The 23742-nt window shown below is 39.9% G+C and overlaps 1 protein-coding gene across 2 annotated transcripts in view; it reads right to left on the reverse strand.

Annotated features, from left to right (window-relative positions):
• TIAM2 (TIAM Rac1 associated GEF 2) overlaps positions 1 to 23742 on the reverse strand; it is a 137133-nt gene that overhangs the window by 19319 nt on the left and 94072 nt on the right. Inside the window, exon 14 of one of the 2 annotated variants that reach the window (XM_058802082.1) lies at positions 12278 to 12381. In XM_058802082.1, the coding sequence (XP_058658065.1) occupies positions 12278 to 12381 (104 nt within the window). Of the gene's footprint in view, positions 1 to 9685; positions 9900 to 12277; positions 12382 to 23742 lie in introns of those variants that run through there. The other variant, XM_058802081.1, reaches the window with a different exon arrangement.

The following is a 23742-nucleotide window of genomic DNA, read 5'->3' on the forward strand; positions in this document are numbered from 1 at the left end:
TTCTGCAACCTGTGTAACACATATATACATATATACATGTACATATATATATAGACACACATATATATACATATATACAGCCATCTGTGTAATACATATATTTTGCCATCTTTACCTTGATTATAGATCATATTTTTCCCCTCCCTATTTCCACAATACTAACTTGATTTTGAAAAAGCAGAGAAACAGTTAAAATATTCATGCTGCAGTTATTTCCAAATTTCCATGAGGAATCTTTTTAAAACCTTCCCACTTCTTGTCAAAATATGGATCTTACTTAGTCCTTTCTCTGAGAGATGCATGAAATAACAATTTGCTCGAGCCCAGCAGCAAACAGTGCAGGCAACCAACCCACCCTTCCCTCCCCCAAACTTCAGAAACCCCCAAACCTTTTCCCATGCAGAGCACTGGTACAAACTCAGCCCCCAACTACACACAGTGAGAATCCATCATTTGATGACTAATGCTGGGACTGTCATTATTTATTAGGCACAGGCAGCCTGGATGCTCCTGCAGCCCCATCCTAACCCCAACCCCAGCCTAATTAAGCAGCACCCCCGGCTGAAGGCACGGCAGAAGCTGCAGAACTCACCACAGAGAGCATCCTGTGCAGGGAGCCGTAAGCTGCTGCTGCCTGCTGCTGGGTCTTGCGAGCCAGCGCCAAACTCTTAGCTCTGGCTTTACTCCTCCTGAAGGCGGGCATTGCGGCTCGGGAGCGCAAACTTTGCCAAAGGAAAGAGCCCTCGGAAGGAAGCCGCGGATGTTGTGATCCCCCACAAACACACCTTCCCTCTGAGCTCAGCTGCACAAGTTTCTCTTTTGTGCCAATTACCCAAAAATCAAAGATGCTGACAACATCCCAGTGAGAGGAGGCTAAGCAGCGTTTGAGAGTACAGACAGACCTGCCATGCCTCCCTTTATTGCTACAAATGAAGGAAAAACATGCTAGATGAGAAGGTTTTTTTACAAATAGCTTGATGTGGTGAGTGCAGGACAAAGTTCAGTTATGACAAGGGAAGATGGGTTTGATCTCCCCAGAAATATACCTGCCTCCCTGCCTGTGAAATTTACTGCATAAACAAAACATCAGGTGCTTTGAGAAAGTTAGCCAAATGCCTAAAAATATCTAGAGGGTGCTGACTGCCCTGAAGGTCAGCATAATTTGTCAATAGCACTGATGTTCTGTCAAGGGTATATGCTGCTAAATGTTGAGGCATAGAAATGCTCTTACAATGATAAAATGAAAAACAAATAGGCAGCTCTCTCAATGTTTTTTTTATATAATTATGCTTGTCCTTTGTTTGAACTTTTTAGCCATAATTACATCAATAAAAAGAAATTTAAAATGAGCTCACTAATAAATTCAGGCTTGAAAGTAAGAGTTCTGATGGTGACATATTTATACAAAACCATTTGGGTCTACAGATAGATTACTCTAAGAACAATGCAGCTTTAAATAAAACATTATAGGACATGACAACACTGAACTGAAGAGATAAAAGACTGACAAGCAATTCATTAATAAAAGGAGAACTACACCAGTGGCATAATAAAACACAGCAACTCCCATGTTGCCCCTATCACAGCACTCTTAAGAGTGCAATGAAGCTGAGCTGTAAGGCTTCATTCAACACTGCCCCCTTGGCAGCACCTACTGCTCCCTAGGAAACCCTTTTCTTGAACCCCAATGATACACCAAGCCTGGGTATCTGTATCCTTGGTTATGAGTGCACTGCTTCCAAGGTTTCAAGGATGTTCACCTTCATACAAGCAAGGGAATAACACAGCTTTCTCCTTTAATTACTGCAATTAAACTTACATCCATCTCTTTCCAAATCATTAGCACAACTTGACAGCTCAGCATTTGCCAAACTGTACAGCTCAGTCACTGAGAGGCTGCCTATCACAGGAAAAATGATGCTGGAGCCCTGAAACAACATGCTGCTGATAAGACATGCAGAACACGTCACAGCAGCAGGAACCTCTTGCTTAGTGGATGGACTGTGCCCTTTCTTCCTCTTGGAGATATATCAGGGTCACTGGGGGAGAAGACTGTAAACAGAAAATTGAGGAAATGGTCTTGAAGGAGCAACAGAGGTTTTGCCTGCTCCCTAACATTTCATTTTTCAGTGGACGCACAGTCTGTTTTAAAAATCCAAATTCATAGATTGCTGTGTAGCATGTACATGGTTACTGTTCTTATCCACCATTAGTACGTGCCTCTGCAGTAGTCCACAGATTGTAGGGATCCACAGAGTAAGTCTGAAGACATGAAACAAAATTAAATAAGTCGTTCATGGAAATTAAAAGTTTCAAGTGCTGCATATGGCATTTTAAAAATAACACAGGCCAGGTCACTAGATTAAGATTAATAGAGTGTATTAAGAGTATAACTATACTTTCTAGAGAGCTACTGTTTCTTTGTTTTCTATCTGCATTAGTTGTGGCACTTTCAAGCTCTATTTTTTCTAATAGATACATCTAAAAACACAGCTCATCCACTGGGACTGAGAAAAAAAAAAAAAAAAGAAGGTTGCTAAATTTCAGGTCCAAGCAATATCGTCAATCTTGATGAAAAACAATGACAGGCCTTTTTAATTCCATATTAGGAAGTTATTCTTCCCCAGATTTGCTAATTAAGCCTGCATTATTAGCTAGCCATATGCCAGCTAAAAGATGTTACCAATTAACAGGTTTTTTTTAATGTGTATTCATTAGAAAAAAGACAATTATGTTTCAGTAATCTTTCCATCTCCTATTGAGGAACTTGGACAAATCAAAAAGGGGAACAACACAAACTAAAGCAAAGCAAATGAATGAATGCTTTTCATTTAGCCTTTCTTTTTCTCTAGAAGCACACAAGCAGTACTCAAGCACTTTTCAAAAACAAGTGAAATAATCCATCACTGTGAAATATTTTTAAGATCACTGGAAAAATGACATAGCCCTGTTGTTTGTTCCTGTGTACTTTGAATAATGCACATTCCCTTCACCGACATCTGGTTTTCATCTTTCCATTTCAGTGGCACCAGCCTTGATAGTTACCATAACAGTGACATCCTTCATAATACAGGCTTCCCTCTATTGTCCCCATACGTGTAGGTGTGCTTATCTGCCTCCAGTTCATTTCCCATCCTGCTTTTGCCCTAAATGCATCAAGGTAAAAGGCTAATTTTGCTCCATCAGTGCACACTTTGAATGAAAGGAAACACTGGCTTGCCCGCAGGACAATCCCGAGCTCTTGTGGGCTGCTTTGTCACATCAGCCTGGACCACTGGTGACACAGAAGCATAACTCACATAACTCACACAACATACATATGTAGACACACATGCAGACACATATATTTAAAAATATACATGTACTTACCCTGCACTAACAGGAGCTCTGCAATGTTAGTGCTCTCTGAGCATTATAAGCTCAGGATTAATACAGCTTGTCTCCAGACCTCTGCACTGATCTAGAGGGAGTCTGTTTTTTACTTTTTATAACTGTGGGTGGATAATTTTTCTGCATATTTCCTGTCATGCTTATTATACTAATAACAAGGTTTTTTAAATGCCGTCAAAATGTATTTTCAAAGCATAATTGACCACAGTGAAGACACTTGCTTTAATTCCAGTGATTAAAAAAATCAGTTAGCATTCCAAATGTTTAAAGTGAATTCTTGTTTTATTTTAAATTTCAAGCATCTTAAATATTGCTTGCAACATTCTCACTCAAAGTGTTTTGTGCTGAATGCAAAAACTTTTCTCAAGTATTGCGTTAGAAACTGTAGCGTTAGAAACCACTGAGACATTATCTTTGCAGTTGCACTCATGTTTCACAACACAGTTTTGCAGTGTGACACCTTTGGAGGCAGAGAAGGCAACGCCTATCTGTTCTTGTTAGTAGCCAGCATCCTGCATTCCAAATGTTAAAAGATGCAGTAACTTCCCTGTAAAGACAAATATAGATTCTCTGAACTCTACACCAACCTCTCCCCTGGTTTTGGCAAGGCTTTGTTTAGGAACTACAGGAGAATTCCACTGTCCCAGAAGGAAATAATCGCCGTGTGAGAGGATGTCTATGTCTGCTCACAATCTGTTAACAAGAGACAACAGGTAACAAAACCTGAAAGTCTGGTGGAACTTCCCTATGCATCTGACTCAACTGACCCCTTACCTTTTTTTTTTTTTTTTTTTTAATTCTTCTGCCTTTTCCATTCTTTCATGTACCTTTTTGTTACCTTTTATTTTGCAGAATTTGCTGCAGGTAGCAGACATTTTTCAGTTTTGGTATTTCAGGTCTACCTTTGTTATTACATGTTCCTGACAGAGCAAAATAGGAATCAAAGCTTTATTGAAGTTATGATGGTATCCAGGATGCAGTATTTATCTGAAATCCTATACTGAAACTTTGTGCAAATTTAAAGTGACTTTGTGCGCTATGGGTGACTGCTGGGCACATCATATACCTTGGCACACACTCAAATTGGGTTTAGATGCTTTTGCATCACAAGGAAAAAACACATATGTTACTGTCAACACTGCAACTGAACAGTATCTTAATTTTTAAAAAAACCAAACCACCAAATATTCTGCAGCTGGCAGAGAGGTTACCCAGTTCCCTGTGTCTATCAGAAGTGTGATTAGATATCTCTGCCTTTCATTGCAAAGTGAAACACTGGCGTCATATCCTGCACTGCAGGTGACCGGGGCTGCTTTTGGAGGCACAGGGTGGTGGGCTCCAGGCAGCTTCCTGCCCTTCATCGCTGAAATCACAGTTGTCTCCAGAGACACTGCTAACCATATCCTGTTGCAAATATTCAGGGCCCCTGTCATATGCTTCCCTTTTCATCTGCAGGTAAGCCTTATGGATTTTTCCCAGATGACTACAAAGAAAATCTGTGTTGTAAGTCCTCTCCCACTGGCTTCCTTCATTTGCAAGCATCAACACAACACAATTTCTTTTCCTGAACAAAACCATCTGTATGTTTTACACCAAAAGCTGTCTCAGTACTTTTGAGAGGACGTTTCCTTCAGTCGGAGGAAAGACAACAAATACCCCCTCCCCCTAAGCCCCAGGGCCTCACTGTAACAGCACAAAACAAAGCTGCACAAGGTCACACCTCTGCATGCAGGAACTGCACATACTATGCAGACCCTTCAGCACCCTTTCTTGTGCCTCCCTACCAGTAATTATGCAAGCAGGTCTCCATCCACAGCCTGACCTGGTTAGAGGTTCACACTAGGTACAGCACTTTGCATGCTTTAAGCCTTGTGGTTTTGCAGCTCCTTCGCTGTGTTAGCCAAGACTCACAAATCTTACACTTGAATTTTGGGCCATCCATAGGGGATGCAGAACTCCAGAATCAACACAACAAAGTGAAATCCAAGACTGGGCAGTAGCACTCACTGGTAGGTTTAGGCTTTCTGTAACCTGTAGTCTACCAGTTCTGGTGCCTTCTCTGAGTGATAGATTAATACACTGAATAATTAATCTAATTAATTAGATTAATTTGCAAAATTCTCATGAACTTCTGAAGGACCACAGTTTCACTGATACCCTTCTCAAAAGGCACAGGAAGAGAGCAGGGGTCCAGCAGCAGGCCCTCACTGCTGGAGCCACCATCTCTGCTAGGGTCACCGTAGGCTGGGCTATGTGCAAGGGAAGCACAATAATTAGCAGAACTCCCCACAGGCTTGTCATGCTTTCAATGCAGAACAGTCCCCTCCAGGCACAAATGAATCAAGGAAACCACTGCTGAGAAACATGCTATTTTCCCATGTCAGCTCTGAGATTCCCTAAATGCATGTCACATCTGGAAGAAAATGACACTTGGATTGCAGAGGCTATACATGATACCATGTTGTTAATCCCCCTCCTACAAAGTAAAAAAAAAAAGATGTTAATTGCAGACTACTCCCCAGGCTTTTGGATGTCATCAACTGCTAAAAAGGAGTTTTCATGATTAAAATAAAGGAAAAATCCTTCATGTCCTATGGATGCTGAGTACACCTTGAGGCAGGCAGCTCTCCTGCAATTAATGCCACGCTGTGCAAGTGGGAACTGCCCAGGCAATGCAAAACAGATCTAACGAGAAGCCATCACGACATTCATCTGGAATTGCCTCCATGCAAGAAGTGGGTATGGGGCTCTGTTGAGCTTCTGGTCATTTCTGCTACGTTTTCTTTCAGTGGAGGTCAACAACTGGGTTCGTACTAACATTCCCTTTCCAAGGTTTTTAATTTTTACAGGCTGCTTAACAAAATTATTTCATGTACACTGCCTATATACACACAGTCAGACGGGTGATCCCATACTCATCTCTGAGAGTGATGAATGTCATCACCAGATCAAAATAAATAAATGAACCACCTCATATATATAATAACATATGATCCATATAAAAAATAGGATTACATTTACTGACAGCAGCAGTAGAAAGCAGTTGGGTGTGTTTTGAACAACAGTGCCCCGAACTACTCCAAAGCCCATCTGCTACAGATCACAATGTACAATGTTTTCTAGGTGATAAATCATAGGAATACATCATTACCAGCATCCAGTTGCATTCTTCTGGAAGAAAAAATACCATTCAAATCTTCCACAAACATTGAACAATTGCATGAATTTTCTGTTGGGATTGGACTGAAAGTACGAGTAATGATTACCAACTACCTTCCACTCCTGCCATTCCATGGCAACTACCAAGTTGCCCCTTCCTCTCCCCAAAAATCCAACCATGCTTTTTTTCTTTAACAACTGAGCATTCAGGCAGACAAGCAATCAGATACATTTTCTCTCATCCTGGTTTGAACTTAGACCTCAATATATATTGTACCTAGGGATTTTTACCCTTGAATTATTCTGCATCAGAAGTTGATGGCTGTGGTCATGCTACTAATGGAGGGGTTTTGAAATCAGCTTTAGAGATTTTGAAGACAAAATGCTAATTTCTTCAACTTATGAAAACCACCCTTCCAGTTGTGGCTATGTTGTATATACAAGAGGCCAAAATTGCAAAAAGCAGAAAGCTCTTTACAATGCTCACTGATTTTCATTACAGAAAGAGCTGTGTGAAATCAGCTAATAGATAACAGAGTGATTTCCTTTTTGAAATCCCAACACATGTATTTTGCATCTGCTCAAAGCACTGTTTTGGGAATCTTCCTAAGGTAGCTGCATGATGTAAAACTTGGAAGATGAGTTTGCTTTCTGACCCAGTCTCTCTCTGCTTTCACACCTCCTGACCACCATCAGATATGAGCAAATGAGCTGCTCAATTGCACATACACTTTTGATTGGAAGGGCTACAAAAAAACCTGAACACTTGCCCAAGTCAGGGATATGTGCACGTTGGCTCCTTGAACACGAAAAGCGGTGCTGTGTGCAGGGAAACCAAAAACCAGAATTCTCACCATGGTCCCAGACATGCTGACTTCCTGGAAATGTACTTCTCACTGCACTGGCCACAACTGCCACCACAATAAACAGAACACACAAGCTTCAAAAACACTGCAAGGATGATTTGATATTACACAGGAAACTCAAGCATCCAAGAACAATTCTGAAACACACAAGGACATATTTTTTCTACTTTCTTTTTGTTTGCTATATCTGTAAAAATGGGTATTTCAAGTAGGGCCATCATATTGACCTACACCTCATCCCCATGAAAAGCTGAAACCATTGGATGAAAATGCTCCATCCTGAGGAGATGCAGGTTTGCATTTGCCAAAAGTGTCATGAACTCCACTGATCAGACTTGCCATGGATTCTCATTTCCTTATCACATGAAGGAAAAGGGAACATGGTCATCAACAGGAGGGAAAGATTAATTAGTTGAGATAATCTAAATAAGCTCAAGCTAGGGAAAGGTGTTCTAGGATTTTTAACCATAACTTCTGTTCATTGCATTAAGAATGGTGTTCTCAAGGGGGAAAAAAATGGGGTTTGTCTCTGCAGTGTATAGATTTCTTTTTTAATAAGAGATGATGGGGATAGATTTGTCCTCATATACACACATTCATGTATGATCAATAACCTGTGCTGAGAGTAAAGTGACTATTTCAAGACACAACAGCAAAGGCAATTTCCCCAAGTTTCTATATTGAACTTATTCCCAGGACCAATTTTCCTTCATTGTTTGAAAGAAATATGGAAGCATTTCAAAGCCTTACAAAGTAAAACCAGTTGGCCATTCTTTAAAAAGCCAATTCTTGTTAACATTCAAAGTTTCTCACACAGCAGCTTCCATTTCTGCATGTGCAATGTTAATTTTTGAGGATGCCACCATAAAACAATTCAGTATTCATTGACTGTTTCTTTAATGATTAAAAGCCATCACACTAGCTATTTTTACTGGGTTTCTTGAGTTTCTTAAAGACCTCTAAGATACAGCTGAGGATATAATGAAGTTATGTGAAATATTTGCAGAGAGTATACCCTAAGGTTTTTCTTATGATCTGTAAAATACTTAAAGTGAAAATATGTCTTCCCCTTCTCAGACATGCATTTATATGAAGTTACTTTTTTATGTCTGTTAGATTTAATGTGATTTCAGAAATGTGTCTCTCTGATGACACTCAAAAGATTTAGAGCAGCCAAGAGTCAGATCACAGCAGGTCTCTTTCTAGAGACCTTAAAATAATAGGTAATTAAATGGTAAAATTTCCCCTTCTAAATATGTTTCATAAAAGGTTATTTTTATACACTGAAAATACAAAGTAAAGATAAGTGAGTTAGTAAAAGACTACTAAACCTAATCTTAAACAGTGAGCTAGAGAAAACATTTCTAGCCAATATAGTTTGCAATTAGAAATCACAACTAGCTAAAGGAAGAGTTGCAATTTTTTTTCATTCGACTTCATGCTATTTTGATGTAAAGAGAGCTTGATTCTTGGCAACTGCCAACATACCAGGATTTAATGAGCACCAGGAGCACAGACAATTACTTCTCAAAATGATTAAACATAACTAAACTTAATTACATTGACAGGCATGCTCAATTCACAGATTTTCTGAGGTCACATATTCTTCTGTCAACAGAACATCTACATACTCCAGAAACAAGAGCAAGGACAACATGCTGTTGCCACATAAAAGTATTTTAACAGAGTTCAGAAATGTACTTTAGCACAATGTGTTACAAGCACAATATCTACCCCTGTTAAATAAAATTGAAGATAAGGTTAAAGGTATTAAAGTACAGATGGGGTATCCCAGAGAATAGAGAGTTGTCAGAATAAATGTGCATCTGGAATGGATGGTTCTTGATATCCATGTATTTTTAATAATATTTTATAACATAAGGAACAGCTTCCATTTCCAGAACGATACTAGCCTCTCTTGCCCTCCTAAATGCATTCACTTCCCAGTCTACAAAAAAAAAAAATCCAAGAATGACTGACTAAATGAAGGCATTTGAATGTAGTACATGAAGGTTTGAATGTAGTAAATGAAGGTTTGAATGTAGTACACATGCAATAAAAGACGTATTTCTTTGAGATTATAAGGCACTTCTCAAATGCCTCACTGTACTTTTAGTTAAGATGATGCCTAAACTTAGCTTGCTATGAGATCAAGAAAATAGTGAAAAACAGACAAATGAAAATGCTCAAAAAAAGAAACATAAAGTCCAGAAATCAGACATGCAGCTATTAAATCCAAAGCTTTAAGACTGTTTTTTTTATTTACTTACATGTTATGGGACAAAAATCAACCAAACTTCAAAGGAGCCTGCTCCCTCAGAGCCAAACAAGCACATCTACAGTTGCTGTCAGCTGGAAAGTGAGCATCTCTAGCTGTGTCTCCCCTGAAATAATCCCAAACTGCCTGTTGTTCCAGGCTGTGCTCAGAACCTCTCAGCACCACCAGCCTCTCCTCCACAGAGCTGTGCTTACAGAGCTCCTCTCCCCCATCCTTCTGCAGCATCGCCTACTTGCCTACTGCACTAATGGTGTCCACAGGCGTGGGAGGTCAAGGCAGCACATGCAGGAAACAGAAGGCAAAGGAAAAAAAATTCCACAACCCCAAATCCAGATGCTACACTTTTCAAGGCTGCACAATTTCCTCAAACTAGCTTTTATTAGCAATAGTTATTGTTCATCTGGTGAGCAGTCTCAAATCACAGATATAAAAACAGAAATCATTTCAATTCCTGTTATACATAACAATAAAAGTACATACAATGTACACCACCTGAACTTAACTGTTAGGTTTGGGTTTTCTTTACTTCTACATCTATTGGGGATATCAAGAGGGTCAGACAAAAAGCTCTGACGGTAATAGGCACCCTCCAACAGAAAGACAGCAATCAATTACAAACCATTTGCAGAAATTATAGACCTGTCACAGACGCGTTTACAGCTGCAGTCTGACTGCCTCTGATTGCCAGGCTGTTTTCCACCCTTGTACCTACACAACCAGGACAGCCTCAGATAATTTTTAAAATGACACTAGCAGACCTGCATGTCAGCTCAAGAAGTGCACTGCAATACAGAATGGGCAATTACTTCAGCAAATCATGCAAAAGCCCTAATAACTGCTGAATCTGACAAATTTGAGGCTGGAGGGAGGACAGGGAGCAGACCTGTCCATTTTCCCCTCTTTTTTTGAGCTTTAATTGCAGCATGCAATTTAGAGCATTGGAGCAAATTTAGTGCATTAAAAGCAGCAACTAGTGTACATCAATTGTTCTCTGTGTATTTAAATTCGCAGAACTCTCCCTAATTTTCTGGCACCTGGTGTATTTGACACAGGCAATCAGGACTGGCTTTGTTCTTCTGCTAGGGCAAAGCTGATGCCCCAGAATCTCCTCCCCTACAGCAGGACAGAAGGTCAGCATTTATGTCCACACAGTGCATGGGGGACACTGCATAATCAGGGTGAGCAGGGCACCCCAAGGTACTCAGGGAGCCTGGCCTGGTGAAAACAGCCATCAAATCATCCTAAGCCTTGGGGTCACCTCTGCTGTGCTCCCACAAAGATCCCTGCCTTCTAAAGCCAGGCAGAAGTCCTACAGCCAAGCAGAGCAGAGAAATCCACAATACTTCTTTCAAAGGAGCAATGTGTCCTAAAGGGAGAAAATCCAGCTTGTTCTTGTCTGGTTGCAAAGACTTTGGGGAAGCATAAGGACACAGATCATCTCTGTGGGAATCCCCTTGTGCAGCAGGAGATGGGCTGAGGACCCACAATCACCGGGCTTCTCCTTATTCTCTAGGGAAAGGGCATAAAATCACCTGCATAAGACTGAAGTAGGTTATGAAGTAATTAATAAAGTAAGATTGACAGCTCCCCTCAGCAGGTATAGTTAAAGGCACAATGTATCTTCCTATTCCAGTCTTCTGAGTTTTAACATTCTGTCTGATCTCTAACAATTTTTCATACAACCCACCAAGGACAGTAATATATTCCAGAACCATAAAAATTCTAACATCATTCCTGTTATGCAACAGTGCTAACACAAGTGTTATCCCAAATTTGCTTGAAGATACAACCAACTCATCAACAGAATTTAAAAACACATCTCTGTTGTCGGAATAGCAATGCCAGGTAAAATCATGGCCACCAACTCAAAAACACTACCCACACTTGCAGCTGGGAGGTTCCAAACAATATGCACTCCAATTGGACACAGGTTGCAATTCACCTGACTCAGAGCAAAATGGACAAAAAGCTGCTCTTTAGAGACCATTGCATGAAGGTGGGCACTAATTCTGGGCATTCCTGCCTCAGACCCCAAAGCCCTTGCTGAAGGAAGGAGAACCATTAGTCGAGCCACATCAGATAGAAACTGCAACCACATAAAGGGTCTCCAAATTAGAGGGTGGCAATCACTGTCTTTTGAACATTGCACCTCTCCAAGCCTGTAGCCAGTCTAAAACAACTGACATAGTAGTATTGCTATGGTCACTGCAATATTATCAGTAAGCCCTGGAAACACCAGCAAAAAGAGAAAACAAAACAAACTGAATCAATTAGAAAGCTGTAGCAGCTTTACTGTTCTCTGCAGGAACTGGGTTCAAGCCACACAGAAGAATGAATTTGACAAGTCTCCACCTGCTTGCCATTTGCCCCCATGACACTGCTCCTGCAGATGCAGCAGCTGTGCTGTAGATGCTGACCTGTCAGGGTGACCTCAAGATACTAAAACTCCAAGTGCACCTAATATGCATAAAAATTTTTTCAAGCTAATGCCATATGGTAAACTCTTTCCAACAAAATGCAGAGCATTAACACTACACCATTGCCTTTTGGTTCATAAGGATTGTTGTGTCAAGCATTTTCTTACCCTGAAGGGTGGATCAGTCTTCTCCCTGTGTGGCACTTGGTCCAGAGTGCCATCAGTACTGCTCCTTTTCAAACTGGATGTGATGTCAGGCACGTTACTAAAGTCTGCATTTGAAATAAAACACATAAACAAATTAGAGGGTTATAGGACAGAAACAGGAAAAGTATTTGCTCTTACCTGGCGAACATGTTCAGTTGTCTAGTACAATTACAACAGCAGGAGAGAATCACACAATTGATTAGGCTGGAAAAAACCTCTGAGACCATTGAGTCCAACCTATGACCTAACTCCACCATGTCAACCAGACCAGGACACTAAGTGCCATGTCCAGAAAAAATACAAAATTTGCAATCACCCCTCAGCAAACAATGGGAGAGGTCAAAGCAAGGAGCAACGATGCCTTGAAACTCTGCTTTCCAAACAGAAGCTGGACATGGGAGAGTGTCTGAAGCAATGTGCATATCTGATCTACCAAAATAAACGTAAGGCTCTTGCTAACAGCATGCTTTTGAAGGCAGCACTATCTATAATCAGCACATTCTGTGCTGAGACAACCAGTGAAGATTATTAAATGCACTCAGCAGTTCTCCTTGGATGAGCACACCATTGTTCAACATGGCTTAGTCCTCAATCCTTTAAAGATTTAAGAAGAAAAAAGAATTTTGCCCTGGAACAAACACCATAATTCATAATACAGACACAATCCCTTCTTCTTGCAAACACTTTACCAATTTTCTCAAGTTTGCAGTCCATCTACACAGTAGCTGGAAACCAGAGCACTGCCCTGCTCTACTTACTGACAGACTGTAGCTTTTAGTAACATCTACATTTAAACTCAAGAGCTATCCAACAATGCTGAGCATTCATTTAAAAATCATGTTCTTTCTCTTTATATTTCCTCAATTGGCTGCTGAAAATCTGCAGAGATGTTCATGTGGAAATTCTAATTAAAAATTCTAGAAGTGAAGAAGTGATTTTTGATCTGCAGTATTATCAATCCACGTAGCTTAAAATTATAAAGCAACCAACAAATAAAAAAAAAAGGACAGAAAAGATAAAGGAAAGAGGATTTTCAGCAACCTCAGATGCTAAAACAGCAATAAAATAAAGGGGAGGTTAAAGTTTGCTGCTTTGTTTCCTAGCCTTTAAACCTCCAGAGTATAATTCACACCACATTACCACATTTTCAAACTCTTTCTCAACACCTACAAATTCTGAAGATTTATTTTTAAGTGAAAGGTAAGAGTCTTATTTAATCACTAACACCAGCAACTGAAATGGTAATTAAAACAAATACCACCCATCTTGCAGTAATATCATGACAGCTTGCAATAAAGAAATTGAGAAGGACAACAGAATTTAGCTGCCTGGGTGTTGCTGTTCTCCTGTCAATGCAGAGCAGGACCAGTTCCTCTCAGAGAGAATTGAACTACATGGACTGAAGCAGAGAGGAAAATGGGAATTTTAGGCCCAAAAGAGCACGTTGCAATGCACAAAGAGCCTTCCTGGTAAGACAAAACATGGCTGACAGACTCCAGAGGCAATTCAGAGAAAGACATGCAAATAACTCAGCACAATGTCAGCCTGGGTTTTTCTATCTGTTATTAAGGTGCTCAGGTCAAGCTTAGCATCGAGGCTGACATTTTCCACCCACATGTCAAATACTTGACCACTTTCTCCTTTCCCTATCCTTACAGAAACAACGTCACACTTTTCTCCCCTCAGGCTTTTTTACCTTCTGCTCCCAGCCAGGTGCTGCTCCTGATATATAAGAGCCTGTGTAACATGCAATACCCCAGGAGTTATCACTTTTGCAGAAAAAACACATTTTATACAACTCCACTCCAGCCATCCATCATTTTTAAGACCTTAAGAAAGAGTCTGTCTTGTCTATTTCCCTGATTATGCTTTTACCTCTCTTCTTCCACCAAACCTGAATCATTTTCTCCTTCCCTCTAGACTTTTAAAGTAATTTTGAGGCTCTCTTCTGTCTATGAGAACACATGAATGCCTATTGACTTCCACCATTGTCAACTCCTGCGTAAGCCAAGCCCTAAAACTTAAATTGACTTTTAAACAACATTTTCTTCAGGGTAAGGTGATGCCAAAGATATTATTTCCTATTGCTTCCCAGGTGAACTCTTTTTACTTGCCCTCTGGGTTTTAATGCCCTTCTCCCCTCCAAACAGCATGTACCTGAGCTATATTTTGCAATGGCATAAAGGATCTAGAGCTTGATCTCAGGTAGTTAGCTAAAGAAAAAAAAAACCTATTTCCCTGATTTTACAAAGTGATCATTAAACATATTTGTCCTTCACGAAGCAGTAAAACTAACTTACACAAGCAATGAAGAGAGAGTACAAATGTGGGAAGAGGAAAATAGGGTGAAACAATCAGCAAACAACATAAACAGAAGGAATCAGGATAACAACACCCAAAGCAGGCAAATAGAATATTGTATTGCCTTTTCCAGATGACCCATCTTTTCCTGCCTTTACCCTCATTTTCTTTTTCCTTTGTAGTGTACAGGACTATCAGAGCCAGGTCTATATAGCCTTGCCCATTTTTATAGCATTTGCTGTTGGCAGAACGAGTTGCTGACGATGGAGAAGCAACAGTAAATGTTATTTTAAATAGCAAAACCTAAAAAAAGTTACACGGAAAGAATCCAAGGTGAAAAAAGACATCCTACTGCATCCTACATTGTATGCAGAACTAACATGGGGAGGGAAGTAAGAAAGGAAGGAAGGATGTATGGGTTGTTGATCAGTTTAGGGTCCACATCCTGTCTCCTCTTCCTTCTTTTGCTGTGGAAGGGGACTTCCTGTGGATCTGCTCCTACAGATTATTCCCAAAAAGCACAGAAGCACCAATATCAGCTGCATAGCTCAATGTCCCTCCCCCAAAAAAAGACGTAGTATTAGAGGATGGGTAATTACAAATGCAAAGCTTAAGCACATAAACACAGCAAAAAGTTCAACACTGAAATTCTTTCTACTTCCAGTGATAAATGCAAGGGGATTAGTAAAGCCAAACCCTACAAAATGTAGTCTCTTTAAACATTGAAATTTGGATTTAGCTCTACAACAGAATTCACATTATCAAAGATGTTCACAAATAATAATGTGAAAGTTGAAAGTGTTCTCTTACAGGCTAGTTGACCACTATTCTTTCAGGTAAAACTAGCAACAAAACTATATAGAATTTGCACAAGATTAAGAAAGATGCTATCACTGTGCAAGTACAAATTTGTTCCAGTATATATTATTCTTTGCTGGCCATGAGGATGCAAAAGTATGTAGGGAGATATATGTTCCGAAAAATCATTGAAATTCAAGGTAAAACCAGCACTAGGTTTTTTAAAAAATCATGATTAAAGAAAACCTGGAAAACTCTGATGTTACTAGAATTATGTTTCTCTCTACTTAAAGAAAACATGGAATACTTCACTGAAAACACTGCTTGCAAGGCTTTCCCGCATAGTAAATGGTGAGTGTGCCACAGCTAAATCTGCCCCTACAGCTCCATTACAGTAGTACATTTGATTTATTCTACTGACATACTTGTTATAAAACTGTCTGGAAGAAAAACGGGACTGATAATAAAGAGTTAAACAAAACATGGTTTAAATCTTTTAACATAATTTTTCTCTGCTGCAGTACACCTCTGTCATGTTTACACACACATTCATGCTTGCTGAGTTGAAATGTTTATCACTTCCAGCTGGGATACAGGAACCTCTGAAACAAATGCTTTTTTCCAGCCTAGCAAACAGGAGTGTCCCCAGAAAAGAAAATACTAAATAGTGTGGCAGGTTGACCCTAGCTGGACACCAAGTGTTCACCAAAGCAGCTCGATCACAGCCCTCCTCAGCTGAGCAGGGGAGAGAAATGTTATGAATGGTTCATGGGTTGAGATAAGCACAGGGAGAGATCATTAACCAGTCACAGGCAAAACCAAGGCAACTTGGAAAAATTAGTTTAATTTATTACTAATCAAATCAGAGTAGGATAATGAGAAATAAACCTAAATCTTAAAAACACCTTCTCCTCACCCGTCTCTTCTTCCTGGACTAAACTTTATTCCTGATTTTCTCTTCCTCCTTCCCCTGAGCAGCACAAGGCATCAGGGAATAGGGGGTTGTGGTCAGATCATCACACATTGTCTCTGCCACTCCTTTCTCCTCATGGGGAAGACTCCTCACACTCTTCCCCTGCTCCAGCATGGAGACTCTCCCATGGAATGCAGTCCTACTTGAGCTTCTCCAGCATGACTCCATCCCATGGGCTGCAGTTCTTCACAAACTGCTCCAGCATGGATCCCCCACAGGGTCACAAATCTGGCCAGCAAACCTGCTCCAAGATGGGCTTCCCATGGGGTCACAGCCTCCTTCCTGCATCCATCTGCTCTGGTGTGGGTTTTCCGCAGTCTGCAGGTCGATCTCTCTCTGTGGGCTGCAGTGGAAAGGCTGCCTCACCATGGTCTGCACCAAGGGCTGCAAGGTCTGCTCCAGCACCCAGAGCACATCCCAGCCCTCCTTTCCTTTTTCACTGATCCTGGTGTCTGTTTTTCTCAGATATTCTCAGTCCCCTCTCCAGCTGTGATCATGCAGGTTTTTTCCCCCTTCTTAAATATCTTATCCCAGAGGAGCTACCATCGCTGCTGATGGGCTCAGCCTTGGCCAGTGCTGAGTCCATACTGGAGCCAACTGGCACTGGGAAGCATCTAAAATCTTACAGAAGCCAACCCTGTAGGCCCCTGCCACCAATACTTTGAAACACAAACCCAATGCAATCAGCTTGTTGCAAACAAGAAGAGTAGCAACAGCAGATAAATGCTAGGATTCCCAGAAAAGCACAGGGAGGAAAGCTTAAACTACATCTTTGTGAAAAGTTTAAACTACATCAAATGAAATGCATACTAAACATTTTGCTTGGTGTCTAGCAAAGAACCATCAAGTACTAAGAACACACTCACACTTTTAGTTACTAACAGCATCACCAAGAATGCCATTACTCCTGCAATGTTATGTCTTGCTGGCAGGCAGGTAAGTGACTCAATCATTCAAGAGAAGTTACAGTCAAACCACTAAAAACTGACAGAAAACATACTTCTTAAATCGTGTTCCTCACTGCTCAACATTCAATTAAAAACAGGCACAGAGCACACAGATGGGACAGTTGGTTTGAAAAACAAACACATGCAGCATATCCAAGAGCTCTATGCCTATGGGAATGTTTCTTCCCATGTTGATGCAGTGACACACGTACAAGTGGTGAATGTGGAAGTTATTCATGTGTTTGTGACAGTGAGGTACAATGGAAACTCATCGTCTAGCAGATGTGTGAGACAATAATAATCTCTGCTGCAATCCCAGCCAAGAATCCAAAGGAAATCAACTGGAAAACATCAACACCGACCATCCGGCAATTCATTTACCATAAAGAAGCCATCAGCAATTGCAAATGTCACTTATCTTTCTTCTTCTGTTTAATTAACAAAGAAGCCTTAATTACTTTCAAGTCATAGATGTTCTTACCAGTTCAGCTGCTCACTGCAAAGCCACAATCATCATGAGGAGAGAGTAGGAACTGAGGATCCTGTTTCTTTATTCATAGTTCTCTTTTCATAATGCATCAGAACTTGTTCCATTTCAGACTGCTCTCACTGATTTAAAAAATGCCAAATAACCATCACAAGCACATCAAGTGTTATCAAATGTCAAGCACTGTGTAGGTGGTGTAACCACCTCTTTTTTCAAACTATGGCAAAGAGGAGTGTTTCCACCTGCCACTCCAAAGACAATGATAAATTGAATAAAAATTCCTTCTACATCTACATAAGAAGACAACACAGATAAATTAAATGTACTCAGTCTCTCACTCCAAGACAAACTAAGACCACTGCAGGGCATCATTTTCAGATCTGTGAGGAGCAGCAGCTCTGGGCACTACTTGATAACTATCCTCAGCTGTAGGAGAGAGAAGGCGAGAGAGATGAAGTCTCATGTTTTGTCAGAATCAGGCAAGAGAACTGCACCCAGGTAAGTGGAGATGCTTCATTAACAGTTAGCAGCTGTGAGTCTTTCCTGGTATCCCTGACTTCACCTGATCCACTTACCACATCACCAAACACTCACTAAAACAGAGTCTGACTCTAAAGGCCATGGTAAAACCAGTCCCACAGGGCTTGGCTGAACCAGGCTGAAATATGTCTGTAATCAAGAGGGATGAGTAAGGCAGGACAGGAATTAATGATCAGAAAATGGCCATGTCTGAGGTGGGTGTAAGCCATGCTGCACTCAAGCAGCTGAGCAGAGGACTAAACTTAAGCTCTCAACATATAAAACTTGGCATATGAAATTGAAACTCATGAGCAGAGATATCAGTGAATAATTCAACTGATGATGGGGAAAAGAGGATGAGGCTATACAGCTGGTGAATAACATCCAATACCTACGCTTAAAGAAAAAATGAGAATTCTGGGGTAATCTAGTTTTGGAAAATACAGATCTATAACCTATGTAGTAACCTTAGGCTCTCACAATAAATTCAAGGAAAGAAAAATCAGAAACCTGAAGATAAATGGACTATAACATATATACATTATGGGTAAGCAGATGGTGTCAAACTAATCTGACATCCACCTTCAATAAAATATTTTTTTAAAGACAAAAATAAAGGATAAAAATAACCTTCTGGAAACTTAGTTTAAAAAGAAAAAAAGAAACAGGAAACTTTTATCATATCCCTGGGGAAGTTTTTAGCCAAAATGAAAAGGATAGGAATTAAAACAAGACAGAACTGGCTAGCAGGTAAGATGAGAATCAATTTGTCTGAATTAACTCCTAGGCCTGGGAAAGGCTAGATTGTAGATTTTGTTCAAGGTGGGTTTGGGGGTACTAGTTTTATTTGATATTTTCATTATTTGTCTCAGCAAAGAAAGTACAATAGTAAGTACTCCAATTAAATACTCAAATCACTCAAAGTTACTACAGAGCATTAATTAGGAGCACAGCTGGAGATGCATAAAGGGGATGTGGATGACCTTGAAGATGAAGGCACAGTCCTAGAATGAAATCACATGGAAGACAGTTTCAGGGACCTGTAAGAACCATTGCTTATGTAAGCTGGGACTTTTGAGTTGGAAACACAAAAGAAAAATGTGGAAGTGTGGAGAAGGGGTTGACAACATGTAGTTGTGAGCTAGAGCTACTTAAGCAATGGCAAAGGCCAGAAGATACCAACCAGTCATTCCACTGGCCGGGAATCTGTCTATGCTGGCAATCAGAAGACTGGTTTTCAACCATCACACAAATAAATTTCTAGAACAGACTTACCTAGGCACAAAGATTGCAAACAATATATTTTAAAATGGAATAGGATAAATGTATCAATAGGGTTGTCCAAAGCCATAACAAGCAGAGGATTGGACATGCTGAGTCTGGAAATTCCTTCCCATGCTGGGTTTATCTATCACCAGCATAGCACAAATATTACACAAATACATACATACATACATACATACATACATACATACATACCAGCTACACAGGTTAAAATAGCCAGAAGCCTCTGTCTCTTCAGTAGAGCACAAGAAATACTTTAAGTTTCATTAGTACTGGCGCCTAAAGATACTGTCAAAGAATGTTTATGACTAAGAGAACATTTATTTCACAAGGGCATGTGGGTGATGAGCCCTGACAGTTGTCCTTCCCAGTTTCTTGCTGACTCCAGCTCTGATGTTCATTAACAACTCCACTGCAACAAAATGATAATTTTCTTGTTTGTAGTTCTCTGGCACTTGAAAGGGAAAGAGGATTCTCACTTCCTGTCCTCTCTGCTGCAGTTTTTAATCTGCAGTTGTTAGATGCTGTAGATACAGGGGCACTCAAGCAGTTGTGATGGACTTGGCCTAGTCTATGAAAGACTGATATCCTGACATCAGATCAGAGCAACTGACAGCCTTTTTTAAACACCAGTATTGTCCAGTGATTTCAGACAGATTATGCAAAACAGCAATAAAGCGGGCATCTACTTATTTCTGAGAATAGTAATATGAATTTTAGCTTGAAAGAAAAATAGGATCCACAACTGTAAAAGATTGCAGGAGGTCCAGAATGTCCACTAGGAAAGAATGTATTCAATATTTTCAGTAATTCCCAAATGTTCTAGAAACCACCAACAAAACACAACTCAGCTGATCTTCAGCATGTAGGATATTCCACTTCCTGTTACAGAGAGTTTCCATAATCCCCTGTATGGTTTATCTGGAAATGAGATATTACATTTGGGTAATAAATTTAAGCCAGGTGTATGGAAAGCTGCATTTTTCATTGTTCTGCAAATTCCCCAGACTGATCAGTTAATTATGATAAGCTTACAGTTATCATTTTCTAGCCAATGTTACTATCAAGAGAAAAGTAAACTTCCAAGAGAAGATAACAAATATTTCCAAAATCCCTGGTGCAAAAATAATACCAAAGTCTGAGCCAACTCTCAGCAAGGAACAAAGTTTTGGTGGTCTTCATGCCTTCAGACTTACTGAAAAACAGGGAGTGGTAGGTGAACCATTCCAGCACAGCCTGGAGAAGATAAATATCAGCATATTGAGCTCTAAAATGCTCCCTCAGAGACCACCACTCATAACTTCAGTTAAACAGTTCAGCCTGGCAGGTAGCATGCATGTGCTTATTTCTTTTGGTTTTAAACAACCTAATACATTTCAGGTTTTCAACAGTATATTTACTCCTTTGTAATGAAGTTGAAAAATAGGTCTGTAAGCATTCCTTCTGTATCCTTTTCCTTTCTGAAAAACTTCAAGAAATATCTTTCAAAAAGTAACAGTTGATCCAAAAGAATTTATTGAATGGCTTTCAAAAGACATTCTCACAGTCTCTGCTAGAGAAGACATCCAAGTTTCACCCGAGAGATGAAGGGTTCTGGGTTCACTAGTTCAGCTATGAATAACTCATATGTCTTCTTATGAGAGGATAAGTATTTTCAGCTCTTTGGCTCATGTTATCCCCTGGGATCAGCATGGAAGGGGCACCCACCAGTTAGTATACATGACAGAGGCCCACACAATCTCTAGAGACCTTTAGATTTTTCTCTAGGTTGCAAAGAACACAATAACTATGCTCTGAAAGAAGAAAAGCAATAGAAGACTCCATGGAATATTCATTAACTGTCCCACAATGGCCACTTGCACTGGAAAAATTGCAAGTAAAAGTCAGGAGGGTCTAGAAGATGAAGTTTTGGGGATACACCTAGGTCAGTTTAGTGGAGTTGTGATACAAGAGGAAATGGGAGTTTCTGCTCCAGGGTTTCTGTCATGAAGGCCCATGTCTGGGTAAACATCAAGAGGTGTTTGGAGACATTCAAATAAAAGCAGGTTTTTTACTCTAAACAATCTTTGGCCAGAGAAAGGTTATCCGAAATTTGCTGATAAGTCAGCTGAAGAAAAATTCAAAGACCATGGCCCAAGAATGGTCCAGCCCAAGTAACAAGTGGAGATCTAATTTCCACCTAGGAAAAGTGGACTGTAAGGTCCTACTTTACCTCATTATTCATCTATATCCTCTGCATGTCATAGTAGCAAATAAATAAACAAATCAGTTTTTTGCATTCTTACATACTACTAGTACAAACCTCAATATATGAAAAATGGCTGCTATACACTGAGCTCACTCATGAGGAGTTTGTATGGTCATATTTGATTTCTAGGCTGAAAACTGTCTCTAGGTAACTTCTGCATTAAGAAAACAGATTTTTAAGGGAAGGTGGGTAGATTGCAGCCACAGATGAGAAATGCCCATTGAAACCCACCATATTCTCTACCACTTCAAGCTGAAAGCCAAAGTAATTTGGTTCACTTTTTTATCTTCATTGAGGTTCTCTGTGGATTTGGGCAAGAGACTGAGGTACCATGGACCCCAAGTGCAGATTCTTATTCATCTCCAATTAATTGAGAGCTCATGTTAGCTCAATTAATGGAATCTGTGTAAGTTTTTAACTATTACACAGTGCCAGTCCATTTTTTTTTCCCCACAGCTGGTACTCACAGTGTTCACTCCAATGCTGGAGTAAGCCCAAATGTATTTGCAGGCAGTAATTCTGGTTACTAACTGTAGAGCTTTCATGCTGCTTTAACCAAAAGTTCAAAAGACACTGAAATATTAAATTTATTATCAATTCAAAACCACCTTCCTCTTTTTGCCTAGGAAATTTTCAAGTTCTTCTGAAAGCCTTTGAACTAACTTCAGATAACAACTAGCTCAAGTACTTATTGCTATATTATCATGACCTGAATCTACTACCACTATTAACTTCAGTCTCTAGAAAACTGAATGTTAGAAGAACATAAATAAAATTAACTGAATTTAGTAATTCAGAAATGATTAAATCTCTGTAAGATAATTTGGCTTTTATCACTTTTTGGTGGTCTGGACATTTTGTAACCTATTTTGAGACTGGCTAGAAGGTATACTCTAAAGTTAGGCTGTAACAAATGACTCCCTGGTGTAGCTGGAAACTCATTCAGGAATCCTTTCCATATGTTAAAATCTGGAAAGAAAATTAGCATACAGCTGTCATAACATCAGACTTCCTAGACAGGATTCTTAAACACAGCATTACTAGAGGCCTGTCACTAACTAGAGTAATTGTTACCAAACAAGACATGCAATTACATACCAGCCAAGAAGATTCCCTTCATGGCCCCTTTCATCCATATGTTTTGGCTTCAGGGAGCAAACTATGAAACATCAGAAGGTGCTTTACATGCTTCCCAATGTACAATTCAACCTTGCTGCTTCTATTTGCATATGTGATACTGCCTAGACAAAGAGAAATTCCTGCTTCTGGCCAGGATCTGAAATGATCAAGCAGGACAAGTCTTTCTCCTTTGTTCTCACCCTTCAGTGAGGAAAGTGACATTTCTCCTTTTAACATTCCACATTTTCAAGTATAGAAAAAGGCAGTATGTTCATGCAAATATTCTTGTATCATATAGCTTTCTTAAGACATTTTGGGCGACATGCTGAACAGTGGCTTCACTCCAATCAACCACCTACTTGTACAAGTTTGACTTTCTATAGGCTGCTTTATGCTCTTATATTTCTTTTTTTTTCTAAATATCTACAGCAACATCCATTTTGACACTGAAGCAGAGTCCTTTAGATTCCTTTGTCCATTAACAGCTCATGCTGAGGTTAAGTCATTTGACTCATTAGCTAATTCAACTATCAATGGGAGATACAAATTAGCGACACAATAGGAAATTGCTGCCTGCACTTCTGTAGCAATGCTTGATTAGCCCCTGCATCTCAGTGATTTCTCTCTATACGGTTATTTAACATTCTAAACTTTCTCTGGTTGGGCAGCTGTTCAGCCTTTTCAGCTTGAAGTTTAACAATTCACACCGGCTTCTCAGACTATTATCTAAATGCTTTTGTTTCCTAAGTG

Source organism: Ammospiza caudacuta, chromosome 3 (assembly GCF_027887145.1).
Source record: "Ammospiza caudacuta isolate bAmmCau1 chromosome 3, bAmmCau1.pri, whole genome shotgun sequence".
Taxonomy (NCBI): domain Eukaryota; kingdom Metazoa; phylum Chordata; class Aves; order Passeriformes; family Passerellidae; genus Ammospiza; species Ammospiza caudacuta.